The following is a 16,342-nucleotide window of genomic DNA, read 5'->3' on the forward strand; positions in this document are numbered from 1 at the left end:
GAGAGAAAGAATTATAACAGATAAAGAATCAAAACTTGTAAGTTTAGCTACTTGTTTTGAGTTCAAGAGAAATTCGGGATTTGTATTGAGACCAATTAAATTCAAACTTGTGTGTTCATACTACATAAAGACGTCTCTTAACAAAAACAATCATATTTATATTTAGGAACTATAATTAAAAATTGAAAAGTATTTACTATTTTTTTTAGTATTCGAAATTTTTATTATAGGTGAATTTTTATCGAGCAATTTTATGTGGAAGATAAAAAGATTCTTAATAAATGCAATTTCATATTCATAGTTTAAATGTAAGTCCTCTAATCAATAATCAATAATATATATAAAGTAGCATCATACATTTGTTGTCGTGGCGCTCTCTAAGGCCTAGAATCATATTTATCATTTTTGTGATTTTTTTGACATTTTTCGTAATTGTTTAAGGATGAAAAATTCACTATAAAACTTAATAGAATATTAAAAATAGTCATATTTAATTAATTTGTTATCAATGCTATTAATTGAGTCAATTGCACAATTCATCCAAACAGTTCAAGGTTTAATTTATCTTATTTATTAATTTTCATTAAATTTGTTAATAACAATAATAATTTATTATGTATAAATTATTATATTAATATATAATTATTATATATAGTAATGGAGAATTGAAAGGTATAATGATTCGTTTAAATGGCATCACTCAATTCATTTTAGTTTGTGCTTATTTGTAACATATTCTGTATTATCCTTATTTGATACAAATGCTCCTTAGATAGAGTAAATTGAGCTAAAAGTGAGAGAAAGGCCCCCCTCTCTCTATCCCTTTCCTACATCATTGGCACCGACCTCGTCATGGATATAACTTTAACTCCACCCTTGCTATCAAATCCTCCAATAACCAATTTCCAAAATGAAATTCTCATGGCGGAGCCCTTCCTCTTACAGAGACATCGAAATTGGAAAAATCATAACCCCAAATACTCACTCGGGATCTATGAAATCCGGCAAGGATAAGGCTCCGAAAAGTGCCGATAACGAAATTCTACTATCGGAGGAGGATAAACACAGATAATACGCAACTTGGATCCACTCCGTCATCATCAAGCCAGTCAAATCGAATTTAAACCACCAGTATCTTAAAAAGAAATTGAAGGATTTGTGGAAACTCTTAGAATCACTGTGTCTTATAGATCTAGGGATGAATTTTTTTACTGTTAAACTCTCCAATCCGGAAAGTCAATCTTCAATTCACCATGGAGGACCTTGGTTCATAGCCGACTGCTTCATCTCAGTAAGGAATTGGGAACCCAATTTTGTGCCAAGCGAATCAAAGATGGACTCAACCACCATATGGATCAGACTTCCTCAGTTGCCTATAGAACTATACGACACCTCTATCCTTCAACAGATCGACAAAAAAATAAGGTAATTATTGAAGGTTGATGTATGCACATCGGCGGCGCTGCGGGGCAGGTACGCTAGAATCTGTGTCCAAATTCTCCTGGACACACCGGTAACAGCCATAATGTTTATCAACAACCATACCTAGCCTCTCCTCTACGAGGGAGGGCTTCTTATGTAAGAACTGCGGACGCCTAGGCCATACAACGACCATTTACTTATACCCGCTCAGTCCAAAGCAATCTGAAAACACAAGTGATGCAGCAACATCAAAGGCCACCACCACCTCATCGGAGGATAAGATGCCGCTGGGAGACAACACACCAGACTGAAAAACAGTGTATTTTGCCAAAAGAAAGAAGCCGGTGTCAAGAAATCAGCAAACATCCGCTAAGGGAACCCCCATCGTAAAGGTCAAAACCTTCGATGCGGTGTCAGGTAAGTTCCTAAACCTTACCTTATTGGAGGTGATGCCGAAAAAGTCCACTATACCCTCCATATCTGGGCTTTCACCCATTGGGCCGGTCCAAGGTGAATCCTCAAAGTCCACCAGTGTTAGAGCCCCTAGCAAAGTGGGTAATGGGCTCAAAAAAGATCAAGCCCACATACCGTCTGTTGTAGGAGGCCAAACCAAAACTTCAACAGCCCAGAGGCCCAACACCCTTATTTCTTATGGGCCTCAAACAAAGACCCAAACGGGTCCTAAGAAACCCGACTTTCTTTCTAAAAATTCCCTTTCTTCTAAAAATAATTCCTCTTCCATACTGATGGGAATTAAAATGAAAAAGGACTCTCAGTGTGGGGACACTTGTAATAAAAACGAATTCATATTTTGGTTTGAGGACATTTGTAATTAAAAATGAAAATGTATTTGCTATTTTATTAGTGACCAATATTTTTAATTAGAGTTATTGAAATTCGAATTGATATTGAGCAATTTCATGTAGAGGATAAGAAGCATTGATATTGAGGATAAAATGCTTCTTTGACAAATGTTATTTCAGATTTGTAGCTTAAACTTAAGTCCTCTAGTTAAATATAAAAAGACATTTATCACTATATCAAAGTTATTTTTCAGTCACTTCTAATACTTGCTTATTCTATAAACAAAAAATTCTTCATTCCTATTTATGAAGAGAATGTTATTTTCTAGTTTTATGTTATTTGCTTGATTTTATTCATTAAATATCTACTGACTCTCATTAATACAATAATTAAATAATTCTATTTCTACTTACCAAACTGACCGATTTAGAAAGAATTACAAAATAATCATTACTGACAGATAGGATTATAACAGATAAAGAATCAAAACTACCAAGTCTAGCTACTTGTTTTGGTTTAAAGCAGTATTTGGTATTGTATTGAGACCAACTGAAATTAAATTTGTATGTTCATACGATGTGCAAAATGTTTCTCAATAAAAACAAATTCATATAATTGTTTGAGGATCTGTGATTAAAAATAAGAAAAATATTTATTTTATTAGTTCTAACTCTTTTAAAAAGTTAGTGATCCCAACTTAGTGAATTAACGGAATCTTGATTTCATTTTATATTGTTCACTTTATAAAATTTGAATTCGTATTGAGCAATTTCATGTAGATGATAAAATGTTTCTTAACAAATACGATTTGATATTTTTGAACTTAAATTCTCTAATTAAATATAAAAAATTATTATTACACTGCACCACAATTTCACAATTATTTTTCAGTCTACCCCTGATACTTGTTTATTCTATCAAAAACAAATTTTCTTTATCTTACGAAAACATTATTCTCTATTTTTCTAAAAAATATATATATAATGTGCTTGATTTTAATTGCATGCATCTCGAGTACTTCATTAAATATATCATTAAAATTATTAAATGATTTTGGATACCAGACTTGGCATAAAAAAAAGAATCACAAAATAATCATTACTGAGAGAAAGATTTATAACAGACAAAGAATCAAAACTTTTAAGTTTAGCTACTTGTTTTGATTTCACGAGGAATTCAGGATTTGTATTGAGACCAATTAAATTCAAACTTCTGTATTCATACTATATAAAAAACGTCTCTTAACAAAAACAATCATATTTATATTTAGGAACTATAATTAAAAATTGAAAAGTATTTACTATTTTTTTTAGTATTCAAAAGTTTTATTGTATTTAAATTTTTATCGAGCAATTTTATGTAGAAGTTAAAAAGATTCTTAACAAATGTGATTTCAGATTCATAGTTTAAATGTAAGTCCCCTAATTAAATACAAAACGATATTACCACCTCCACTCTATATATATAAACGATTTTAAAATGTAAAACGATTTCATATTTGGGGTCAATTGTATTATCAATATGAAATTATATATCAATTAATTAAAATATCAATTGTGGTCTCGAATGTCTTAATACCTAATTTAAATAAATTAAAATATTAATTACCTTATATACCTAATAACTAAGTATTTAAATATTTGACAAATAAATATTTCTTCTTTAACATTAAATACACGTGACAAATCTTCTACATACCGAATTTGAATATTTGATAGATTACAGAAAATCACAAATAATCATTACTAAAAGGTAGGATTGTAGCGGACCTAAAAAAAACTTTGCAAAATCATTTTTTAAATTAAAGTCAACATTAATAAATTAAAAATAGCAGATTAAGAAGAGAAAAACTATTACTACTAATGCTTGAAGTAAGTTGAAAAAATTAAGTGGGAGATGACAAAAGAGTTTTTAAATTAAAAATGGTGAAAATTTTGACTAGCTAAGGTCAAAACTTCATTTAAATTGTGATTAAGTTAATTGAGATGTAAAGTGTAATTTTTTTTAAAATTTTAAAAAGTCATCCAACTCCAAATTTCAAATTTTAAAGTTTACTCTTTTTTCTTATCTTTCAATCTTTTTCTTCTTTTTCTTTCTCCCCATCTTCTTCTTCTTCTCATTTTTTTTTCTCCCTTTAGATTTTCCTCTTCTTCCATCTTCTCTTTTTTATCTTTATCTTTTTATCTCGTTCTTACTTTTTAATTTTCATGAATTATTTTTAAAAAAAAATTAATTTTTTTTTTTGATTTCTTTTAAAAATGAATGAAGAAATAATTTAGCAAATTCAGCAACTACGGGAGTGACACAAGTAATTTTATTATATGTCACCCTTAAAATTGTTATAATAGTGCAGACATATAATAAAATTACTTGTGTCACTCTGGTAGTTGCTGAATTTGCTAAATTATTTCTTCATTCAATCAAAAAATTTCTTTTCAATTTTTTTTTTAAAAATAGTTCATGAAAATTATAAAGTAAGAACGAAATAAAAAGAGAAAGAAAAAGAAGAGAAGATGGAAGAAGAGGAAAATCTAAAGAGAGAAAAAAATGAGAAGAAGAAGATGGGGAGAAAGAAAAAAAAAGATACGAAAAGAGGAAAAATTTAAAATTTGGAGTTGGGGGACTTTTTAAAAAATTTAAAAGATTTTTAAAATTACACTTTACTCCCCAATTAACTTAATCACAATTTAAATGAAGATTTGACCTTAGTTGGTCAAAGTTATCACCATTTTTAATTTAAAGATTTTTTTGTCACCTCTCACTTAATTTTCTCATCACACTAGGTCTGTGCACGAGTTGATTTAAATCAATTTTAGTCATGATTGGATTTTTATGTATTGTTACATATAAGATATTTAAAAATAAAACCTAAAAAGCTTTGCAAAATCAATTTTAAAATTAAAATTATAAATGGCGATGCTCCCCCTTTTTCTTGATTTTAACAAGGGTCATTCATACATTGCCCCCCTATTTTGGCTTGCTAAGCCTTCAACAATTTGGACGAAAACTGTGGGAAAATAATAAAGACAAAGACGTGTTAATGCTATGTAATGAAGGAAAATATTGGGAAAATAATATATGATTAATTTGGAGTCTCACCAATTAATTAAGAATATAATTAGTAAAATTTCATTCTTCTTCTTTGAGGGCCGCTTAATTAATCTGAAGTTACCCAAAGTTGAATTAAAGAATGAAAATTCAATTGTTCAATATCGTGAGAGATGCTTAATTTTTTAAGTGAAGTTGGTGGATTAAAATGATTTTCTTCCATTTTTGAAAGGGAAAAAGTAATTGTTTTCAGAGCATTTATTATATGTCTGCACCATCATAACAATATCTTTATGTATCTTTTCCATGGTCATCTTATGCTTGCATTTCATTTCATTTTAAATTCAAAATTTTAGAGCATCTACTCTGCAAATTGTTGTGCATATCTTGTGAGTCATTAGTACTATTGACAATATGAAATATATGTATGTATAAAATATATGAACATTGATCAGATAATGTAAAATATATGCTGCATTGAAATTACTTCAATAATAAGATATGCTGTATAATTTTATAAGTGGGATTAAGATATGGTGATGTGCATGCAAATTTTAATCTTATTTCGCAAAGATAATTTATTTTCGATAGACTCTCGGAAACAAATATGAAAAAATAAAATAAAATCACAATCAAATTGTTTATAAAGTCACTATAGATGATTATTAACTAATATCTGGTGAAAATAAAGTTCAATTGCTATGTTGCGTAGTAGCTTAATCACAACTAATACTTTTTCGATTCTTTTTTATTTGTTTAGCATGCATTTTGCACTTTCCATTAAGAAGATATTAATAAAGTATTTATTTTATTAAAGTACTCATATTTAATATGCTCTGATACCTAAATCGACTATTGATACTTCAAAAAGTACGAGAATAAAATTATTTTAAAAATCTCTCTTGATTTATTAAAGCGACAAGTAAAATGAAAAAATATTTAATGTACAAAAATGAAGGGAGTATATAATTATATATAACTTAGATTTTCACTATATGTATACAGTGGTTCCTCGATTTAAAGTTTTATGAGAACTTTATGATATAAATTGGATGCACGAATTGTTCAAATACTTTTAAACTTACGTTTCACAATTTTAACAATCTAGTTGATGCCTTATTTGACCATACAAATTGTCTCTTATCCATGCAAGCAAGGACATATCTAGGATATCGACCTACCGATATAAGAATATCTACTGAGAACCAAATAACAAAACAACACTTGATCCAGTAATAGTGAAGGATTCTGCTGACGTAAGTTATCCTTTTGATATAACGGTTCGACAAACTGTTGGTCCTTGGACGCATATAAAGATTTTTCTAAAAATTTGTCTTTATTCAGAAGTTATAAAATTTTAAAGTGTGGATCCACTTCTATATGCAAGTTCACTTTCAATATTGTATTCCCACTTGATATTTAGTATGTATGACGCTGATTAAATTCTAATTTGTAATTTGCACTGAAAAATTTAAATTAAAGGTAAAATGTTTCCTGATAAAAGCAAAACTATCTTCGTACTCGCGATTTAAAATTGAAAGATCTGATTAAGAATGATAAAAATAAAAATATTTATCACTTCACTATAATCGGTATTTGTTACGTGTTTGATTTCTCTTTGAATTACCCACCTTAAGTCTACTGAAGTTATGGTTGCAAATTTGGAAATAATTACATGAACTTAGGGTTAGAAATAGTAGGGGAAAATAATTAAAGTGGGAAGAGCCAAGAAACCCGTGAGGCTTTAAATTTAGTTACCGCACCCAATTCCCAATTATAGACTTTAAATTCTGATGGGCCCCCAATTTATATCCAGGCAATGCTCAATCTTTTTTCATTCCACTTTTGTTTTCTAGTTTTTTTTGTTTGGGGTTTAATTTTGTTATTTGCTTTATATAAGTTGAGTTTAGTAATCCAGAGATTACCATTGTAAAAAATTACATACATTCATCATTCTATAACAGGCATTCGCTGTAATAACATTTTGTTATTTGTTGTCAGCAAATAATGGATGGATTGTTTTAAATCTTCGTAAATTACAGTCGTAACTTTTACGATCTAGCTTTTTTTTTGGTAGCGTGTATATATAATTATATGTTGTCGACAACGATGTTTAATGATAACTATAAGAAAAATATCATGACAAACAACTTTGTTACTATATAAAAGTTTGACAACATCATGAAAAAATTATCTTTGATTTGATCATATCTTACAAATTAGTTTATAAAATCTGCAACATATATAATTTTTGTAAAGTAGCAACTAAATGTGGAATAAAATAACTTACTATACGTTTACATTTGCTAAATTTCTCAATACATCTATAGAATGTGGATTAAGGTTATTAAAATTTTACCGAATTTGTACGGTAAATTGTTGAAAGACAAAGAGGTTCCGTTTCATATTGGATCTTATGTTCGTGGAGGGAATAAAACATATACTATGTGATCTTTACATGAATAACTATTTAGATTAAACTTATTTTTTATATGGTTATAGTAGGTATTGAACCCCCTCCGACTTAATTTTCTTTGAATATTGAACCCCCTTACTTAAAATTCTGGCTCCGCCTCTGTGTATAAGAAAACATAGTTAGTGGATATATACATATTGTTAAAGACGTTAGAAGCATTTTTTTTTGGTTTGGAACATTAGTTGACATACAATAAATAGTGATAGTAACAAAAGGAGTTTAAAAAGATGTTGGAGTGGGGTTATGGGAGAGTGACAATTGAGGAACAATAAATAAGAGCTATAAGCAATTCAGTAGCTAAGTTTGTCCATGTTGCATGAAAGAGCAACATCAACTTTCTTTTACAATTTCTTCCTTTTCCTCGTGAATTGGGACATACAGTGATGCTGCTGTGTTTTCTTTTGTTCTTTTGAGAAAGACGAAGATGTATATATCCTTCATCCAACTAACATATATCAATATGATCGAAATGTGCATAACATGCATATACACTATCGGTGTTAATGAATTAGAAAATTTTCGCCAAAGGTGTAGAATGAGATTGCACCCAAGTTTATCTCCCTCTGACATAATTTGTGAACAAGACAAAGATGTATCAATTAGAAATGATTTGTGAACAATTTAATAAGATTGCAGCAAAATTTGTCAGTCTCATAAGATTGTAAACAATTTAATTTAATAAGATGGGTACAATGATTATTGTCCTAAAGTTATGGTCACCACAACTAATTTTCCCTTTTGCAAAAATGAGACAAAATTTAAACAGCAACATCAGATGATCTTATTTGTGAAGATCTCCTTAACGAGGCAAAAGCCCAGCCCAATAGGGTCATTAATTGGGCTCCAGCCCAAGTTATCCAATTACGATGCTTGGCCCTTTGAGCAAACATCCCTTTTTAGTTCTGTCATTTAGATTTTGTCAATATTTTAAAAGATGTGTAAATATAATACGTAAAAGTTTAGCTCTTGGGAGTACACTAGATTCAGATCTATTTTGATCATATAATGCTCAATCTTACTGAAAAGACATTAAAAATATCATCTTAACAATTGTAATAACTTACAAGACTTCAAATCGTGTTTTAATATTTTCTCATCAAATTTTTTAACTTGTTCAGAAGAAATTTATTGATCAAGTGGCAGGAGGTGAATAAATCAAACCCTGCTTGTTAGGTTTTGGAACCCTAGGCCAAGCTTTGGTTTGTTAACTACATAAAAGTTAGTTATCTGTAGAGGTGTTAAATGAATGGATTAGGATGTTTGGGGTAAAAAATAAGTTTAATAAATGAACGGATTACGGTTGTAGATGGGGTGGACTTAGTGGTCATTGTCTTAACTTCTTATTTCCTTCTACAGCATGGTGTGGTCGCCATATTTCATATACCACTTAGTCATATTTGTCTAGCTGCGGGTTAACATTTTCAAAAGAAATAAAAAAATAGCTAAAGTTTCGTAGTGAACTTCGATGGGAGTTTCTCTTGAAGCAATAACATATTGATTTGGTCGCAACCGAAGCCACAAAGAACTATATTAATCCGTTCAAAAGAGGTTTGGACTGAAATAAGCTGAAAATGGGTCAAAATCCAACCCACTCAATAATTAATAAGTTTTAACTATTGTATTTTATTTGATTTTTTATAATCTTTTAGTACCTAATAAAATTATTATGCGACATATAACATATCAAATGAATAATATATTTTAATAAAATTTATTACTCGTCAATTTGGATTAGATATCAATACAATTTAATAACCTAAAATAAATAGATAGATCAATAATAAGCCAAACCTCAAACAAACAAGGCAGATTATAATTAAGAAAAGCCATAAAGAGTTTCTACTTTTCAATACACAAATTTCATGTGCTATTTAAGAGTAACAATCGTAGTAGTAATTGTTTTTCTCCTCTTATTCTACTATTTTTAATTTATTAGTAATAATTTTAACATAAACAATTTTTTCAAAATTAATTTGTTTGTCAATAATGAGGCATTTTTCATCATCCACCAAATAGCGCCAAGCGGAAGCGGGAAACAGAACCAACACTATGGCTGAGCAGCAGCTGGTAAGCATGGGCTTTTCCGACGACATCGCCGCCGAAGCGCTGACGGCAACCGGCGGAGATATCATCAAAGCCACCGAATGGATTCTCAGTCACAAGGGATCTCAAGAAAATTCTTCCAATTTCAACCCCATTTCTTCCTCCTCTGGCTCTCCTACTGCCGCCACCCATGATCATCATCCGTCTCCTCCACCATTTCAGCCCAAAATCGATCGGTTTTTTCAATTTCAATCCAAACCCCTTACACCCACTTCGGTTAAACCCATGGGGGTGGCGATCCATGAAGAAGAAGAAGAAGATAAAGAAGACGAGGTACCTCCATTACTCCGTTTAACTAAGCGTCCTAAAGTACTATTCGAATCTGAACAAGTAAAGAAGCTGCAAAAAAAACGACCCCCTCATGAGCCTTTGTCTGAACGAATGCGACCTCGTACACTTGACGATGTTGTCGGGCAAGATCACATTTTGGCGCCAAAATCACTTCTTCCATCAGCTATTGATTGTGGTCGTCTTCCTTCAATACTTCTGTGGGGGCCACCGGGTACGGGTAAAACGTCAATTGCTAGAGCGATAGTTAATACTTGTTCTGGTACTGAAGGTGGTGGAAGTACCTATAGGTTTGTTTCGTTGTCTGCTGTTACTTCGGGTGTTAAGGATGTTAGAGATGCTGTTGATGAAGCGAGACGGATGAAGAAGAAGGGTAATAAGAGGACTATTTTGTTCATTGATGAGGTTCATAGGTTCAATAAGGCTCAGCAAGATTCGTTTTTGCCGGTAATTGAAGATGGCAGTGTTATTTTCATTGGTGCAACTACTGAAAACCCATCGTTTCATTTGATTACGCCGTTGTTGTCCAGGTGTAGAGTTTTGACTCTTAATCCTTTAAAGCCCCACCATATTGCTACGCTGCTTAGACGGGCTGCGGCTGATTCTGACAAGGGGTTGTCTTGTTTTATGGGGGAGATGATGAAAATTGAAGTAAATGATGAATGTGTAGAGTTTCTTTCGACGAACTGTGATGGAGATGGAAGGGTGGCATTAAATGCTTTGGAGATTTCAGCTACCACTGCTGCTGCGCGTATGGGAATGGCAAGAGGATCAAAAGGGGAGTTAGGGGATGACAAAGGAAACGCTGATGAGTCGTCTTTGTCTGCAGTTATCAGTCTGAATGATGTCAAGGAAGCAATGCAATGTAAGCATTTGGCTTATGACAGAGCAGGGGACGAACACTATAATCTTATTAGCGCGCTTCACAAATCAATGAGAGGAAGTGATGCTAACGCTTCAATTTATTGGCTGGCGAGAATGTTGGAAGGGGGTGAAGAGCCTCTTTACATAGCACGCAGGCTGGTCAGGTTTGCTAGTGAAGACGTGGGGTTAGCTGATCCATCTGCTCTTGGTCAAGCTGTTGCTTGCTATCAAGCTTGTCATTTTATTGGCATGCCTGAGTGCAATGTCATCCTTGCTCAGTGTGTTGCTTATTTGGCCTTGGCTCCGAAGTCTATCGCCGTCTATAGAGCAATAGGGGCAGCTCAAAAAGTGGTAAGGGAATCAGTTGGACAAAATGAAGGAGTGCCACTTCATCTTAGGAATGCACCAACTAAGCTAATGAAGGATCTTGGTTATGGGAGGGACTATATTTATACTCCTGACAATCCAAACTCATCCCAGACTTACTTGCCGCCATCTCTTCAAGGTTATAAGTTTCTTGATTGGCCAAATGTTGCAACAAATGATCGATGACGAGGATTACTTCACAATGTTATGGCTTCTGAAAATAGCTTATTTTGCTGGTTAGCATTGTTATTTCTCTATTTTATCTTGATTTCTCTGGTTATGGGAATTGTTAATGATCAGAGAAATCTCTAGTAATTGAGAGCCTCTTGGTAGTTATTTTTTGGGGGGTTGTTAGCAGAGGAGGTGGGAAAAACTTACTGGTTTGGAGGGATTGAATGATTCCAATTTTGGTTGTAGTTTTGTCAGAATCTATGTATCCCTTCTCTTTTTTTTTTTTTTTTTTTTTTTTTTTTTTTTTGTTTTTGGGCTACATCTGGAAACAATACATATTTACTTGATGTTATATTGTGAGGACATGTGAGGTTTACTTTGCTGCTTCTCTCTCTATTTTTACAAGGATTGTTCACTTGCTATCTCAAAAACTTATTTGAATTTGGCCTAGATGGAGGTGAATAATTTCTTCATATTTGATCTATATGTCCGCTAATTAGCTCAGGTTCCATGCTAAACGAATGAAATACTGAAATAGTTATTACGTAACTGTTTTATATGATGTGCAAGTTCAGAGCTCTTCTTTTGTGATATCATATGATTTAAGACGTTATTGAAGATTAATTAGTTGGTAATGACATCTTTCTTAATTGCTGGTGTTGACCATCAATCCATAAGGCTTAATATCGTGTCTTTATTAGTAAGTAATGTGGAGTAGCAGTTGTTGATTGAAGACATAATAAATTGAAATGAACTAAGGCATTCTGATTTATTCTTTCATCTGGGAGAAAAAAAGATAGTACTGCCATATGTCTTAAATAAAGTGTAAGTTGATATCTGAGATTGACCGTACATAAGACAATTGGTAACTAACGAATCAATCTAGCTTTTCGCTGAGCTGTCTGTGGGAAGTAGGGACTGCTTAGCAGTGTGTTCCTGTTACTTTAGAAACCTGTCTCTGATTGTTATCAATTCCCTGTGCACGTGCTCCATGTTAATCCTCTCTTCTGGTGTTTCTGCTGAACATGCTAGCCCAAGTTGTAAAATATTAACCACACACTTGATCTGTTCGCTACTTATAATCTCGTATGCATTCCCTCCTGTCATTTCTCCATAAAGGTCGGATCCATCAACAATATCCATTATTCGATCTGGTAGTGCCAGTTTGACGAAAAGGCGCAGATTCATATTGTCTTCGAATAGTTTGTCTGTGGGCATTTTTCCAGTGAAAATCTCCAGCAATAGGATCCCATAACTATACAAATCTCCTGTTATGGCGACCTCAGCACCCATGCCATACTCTGCAGTATTAATCCGTATTAGCCACTCACTCTGTAAATCGTGCATTTTGAAATTAACCCAAGTCTTGCAGTATTTGTCCGATTTGAGTAAGAGGATAATCAAAAAAATGAGAAAGGATACTTACCTGGTGGAGCATATCCAATAGTTCCCTGTATTCCTAGGGAGCTGAATTGGTTAAGATTGCTTTCCCCAGAAAAACTAGGCATGAGCCTGGCCAATCCAAAATCACTTACATGTGCTATCATGTTGTCGTCGAGAAGAATGTTACTTGGCTTGAGATCACAGTGAGCCACCGGGATTTCACATTGATGATGCAGATAATGTAATGCAGAAGCCACATCTATTGCAATATTTAATCTCTGAAGAATGTTTAAGCTGTTGCATTGTATTTGTCCTTCTGATTCTTGATGTAACCACTCCTCTAAGCTCCCATTTTCCATAAACTGATACACTATGGCTTTAAAGTTATTTCCTTTGTAGTCAATGCTGGAGCATGCAGTTATGACTTTCACCAGGTTCCTATGCCGAATATTTCTCAAGGCTTGGCATTCAGCCGTGAAGCTTTTAGATGCACCGTGTCTTTGGAGGTTGAGTACCTTGACAGCTACTGGATTTTCATTTGATGAGCGAAGAATTCCTTTGTACACAGTACCGAAACTGCCTGAGCCTAACAACTTATCTGAAGAAAAACCATTAGTTGCATCATGAAGCTCCTTATATGTAATCATGGGGAAAGTGAGATGCCCAAATGTGGACGTTGCATCTCTTCGTTTTCTGGATCTTTTGATAAAAAACACAGAAATCAGAAAACATGCTACTGCAGCAACTGAAATAACACTGATAATCACAGTCAAGAGGGGCGTAAGATGTTTCCTCTTTGTTCTATGGTTTTCTTGGTTCAGGCAAGGTGGCAAATCAAACTCTTGGATTCCACCACAAAGCTTGGGATTCCCCTCAACTTCTAATGCTGTTGCATTTGAGAATATTCCTTGGATGGGAACTTCACCCTCTAAATTGTTGTGTGAAAGATTCAGGTACAGAAGGGAGGAAAGATTCAGAGTCCAAGGTGGAATTTCTCCTGATAAGTTGTTTTTTGAAAGGTCCAACTCTCGTAGGTTTTGTAAGTCAGCTAAGTATGGGATGGCCCCTTCAAATGAATTGTCTTGCATGTAAAGTGATTCCAAGACCAAACATTTCCCTATGGTGCTTGGAATCATGCCTGAGAAATTGTTGTAGGAAAGGTCAAAACCAGCAATGTTTTTTAAATCTCCAATCTCCATTGGCAGGGAGCCCATAAAAGAGTTGTAAGAGAGATTAACATGTGCTAGGGATGACAAACTCAGCAGTTTCCCCGGCATTGTGCCACTTAGATTGTTTTCACCAATATAAAGCCTCAACAGCTGTTTGCAATTTCCAAGGGATGGAGGAACAGTTCCATTCAAAGCATTTCCAGACAAATAAAGATAGAGTAGTCTCGTGATGTTGCCTATTGAGGATGGGATCTCGCCTGTCAATCTGTTTGAATCCAAGTCAAGAGTTCCCAAGTTTGAAAGGATTCCTATAGACGCTGGAATGCTACCAGTTAGACGATTTTCTTGCAAGTAGAGTACATTGAGGTTCACCAGGTTTGAAATTTCCTTGGGTATGTTCCCTTGAATCCTATTCTGTCCCATGTGTAATCCCATCAATTGGGTGGACAGGTTGGTTACTGAGTTTGGAAACATGCCTCCAAAGTGGTTGTGGGCTAAAAGCAAGTACTGTAGGTTGCTGCAGTTGGTCAGGGAACTGATGAAATTCATGTTATCAGGTTCATCACTCCCCAACTGATTACCATTAACGTTTAGCCACCTTAAGTTCTGCACATTTCCTAGACTTGCAGGTACATTTCCAGTAAAATTGTTGCCTGGAAGATCAAGTATTTGAAGATTTGAAGCATTGGCAAATGAATCTGGGAATGTTCCAGTGAACAAATTCATTCCCCAGTTGATCTTCTCTGCTTTGGGAAAAGCAACACCAATATTGCTTCTCAGATTACCAGAGAAGTAGTTATAGGACAGGCCTATTCGTTTAAGTGATGACAAGTTGTAGAGCGGAGGAGGGAACGCACCAGAAAGTCGATTGACTGATAAATCAATCAATGTCAAACTTCTCATTCGCGACACCGAGTCCGGAAGTTCTCCTTTCAACTGGTTATAAGACAGTCCTAGCTCTTGCAAATATGTAAGATTCCCAAATGAAGCCGGGAAACTTCCACTCAGGTCGTTGCTTCCTAAGTGCAGTTTGGTGAGCTCTGAAAGTGATCCCAGTTCAGAAGGAATCTGCCCCACCAGAGAGTTATGGTCTAGAGCAAGAGTCACAAGTTTGGAGCACTGAGACAAGTTACGTGGCATTTCACCTCCAAGAAAATTGTAGCTCATGTTTAAGTTCTGAAGTCTGAAGAGATTACTCACTCCCTGAGGAATTTCTCCTCGAAAGGAGTTGTCCGAAAGATCAAGAGACTTTAGGAAGGAAAGATTTCCAATATGAGGTGAGATGCTTCCTGCTAACCTCTTGCCTTTCAGATCCAAGTGAGTTACTCTTTGGTGTTTGAGGCCACATTTAACTCCAGGCCAGTGGCAGAAATGTGAAGAACCATTCCAAGAATCCAAGGTTGCAAAATAGTCTTCAGTTATATAGGATTTGAGCTCGAGCAATGCTCTCATGTCCATCTCATTTCTTAGAGCGGCTGCTGCATTGCATCTTAAGTTGAACCAACATAGGAAAATGATAGCAGAAAGAGCAAGCATGAAGATTAGATTTACGCTTGTATTATGAACCTTCATTGCTTTCTCACTTTTGTTCGATAACTTGTGCTTGTAAGTTGGACATCACATCCACATATATATAGTCTCGACTCTTGAGGTTAGCACTCATTTCAAAGATTGTTACTTCTTTATGCTAAAACAGGTTGAAATTTTGTTTCATTGACCACTATTATTATTATTATTTAAGGTTTTCATTCGGAATTTTCCAATTTATTCCTCATTGCTTTCATTCGCAAGGCATCTATAATCAACGAGGTCCCTTAATTAAGTTCATTAGTCTACTAAATCATGGAAAACGAGATCTACAATTTGGGAAAAACAAATGATATCGGTCAAAGTCTGCGCAGCAGAAAATGTATTACTACATTTAAAGAGTTGAATGACAGCCAAAATATATATTAAGCTATTATCATACCATAGAGAGGCCAAGGAGGGCAGATTTTTGCTACGTAACTACAGTTCATTTCAAAAAGATATAAAGTAGAGTTGACAGCAGATTATTTCATTCAAGTACAACAAATCCAGTTAACCCTTGCAGCAAGTGTTTCAGTGCTTCAATCCTTTTTGTGCATTTGTCGAGTGTTCTTTGTGGGCATTAGCTAACACCAATAGAGAAATATATGTTCATTGCTTACATCTTTAGTTGTGATTTAAGCCAAACAGTAACAAAAAAGCAGGAAAGAAGTGCTGAAAA

The 16,342-nt window shown here is 33.8% G+C and overlaps 2 protein-coding genes across 2 annotated transcripts; one reads left to right on the forward strand and one right to left on the reverse strand.

Moving 5' to 3' along the window:
- The first annotated feature begins 9,635 nt into the window (after window positions 1–9,635).
- Window positions 9,636–11,807, forward strand: LOC107862126 (ATPase WRNIP1). Its single transcript, XM_016707582.2, has one exon. It carries the CDS (start codon window positions 9,800–9,802, stop codon window positions 11,555–11,557), a length of 1,758 nt encoding a protein of 585 aa, XP_016563068.2. The 5' UTR covers window positions 9,636–9,799; the 3' UTR covers window positions 11,558–11,807.
- Window positions 11,808–12,051: 244 nt separating this feature from the next.
- On the reverse strand, window positions 12,052–16,204 carry LOC107864766 (probable LRR receptor-like serine/threonine-protein kinase At3g47570). The gene is made up of 2 exons (XM_016711194.2): window positions 12,969–16,204; window positions 12,052–12,843 (listed from the first exon to the last, which is right to left on the reverse strand). Exons 1-2 carry the CDS (start codon window positions 15,664–15,666, stop codon window positions 12,482–12,484), a joined length of 3,060 nt encoding a protein of 1,019 aa, XP_016566680.2. The 5' UTR covers window positions 15,667–16,204; the 3' UTR covers window positions 12,052–12,481.
- Between the last annotated feature and the right edge of the window lie 138 nt (window positions 16,205–16,342).

The sequence above is a fragment of the Capsicum annuum genome, chromosome 3, assembly GCF_002878395.1.
Source record: "Capsicum annuum cultivar UCD-10X-F1 chromosome 3, UCD10Xv1.1, whole genome shotgun sequence".
NCBI classification, from domain to species: Eukaryota; Viridiplantae; Streptophyta; class Magnoliopsida; order Solanales; family Solanaceae; genus Capsicum; species Capsicum annuum.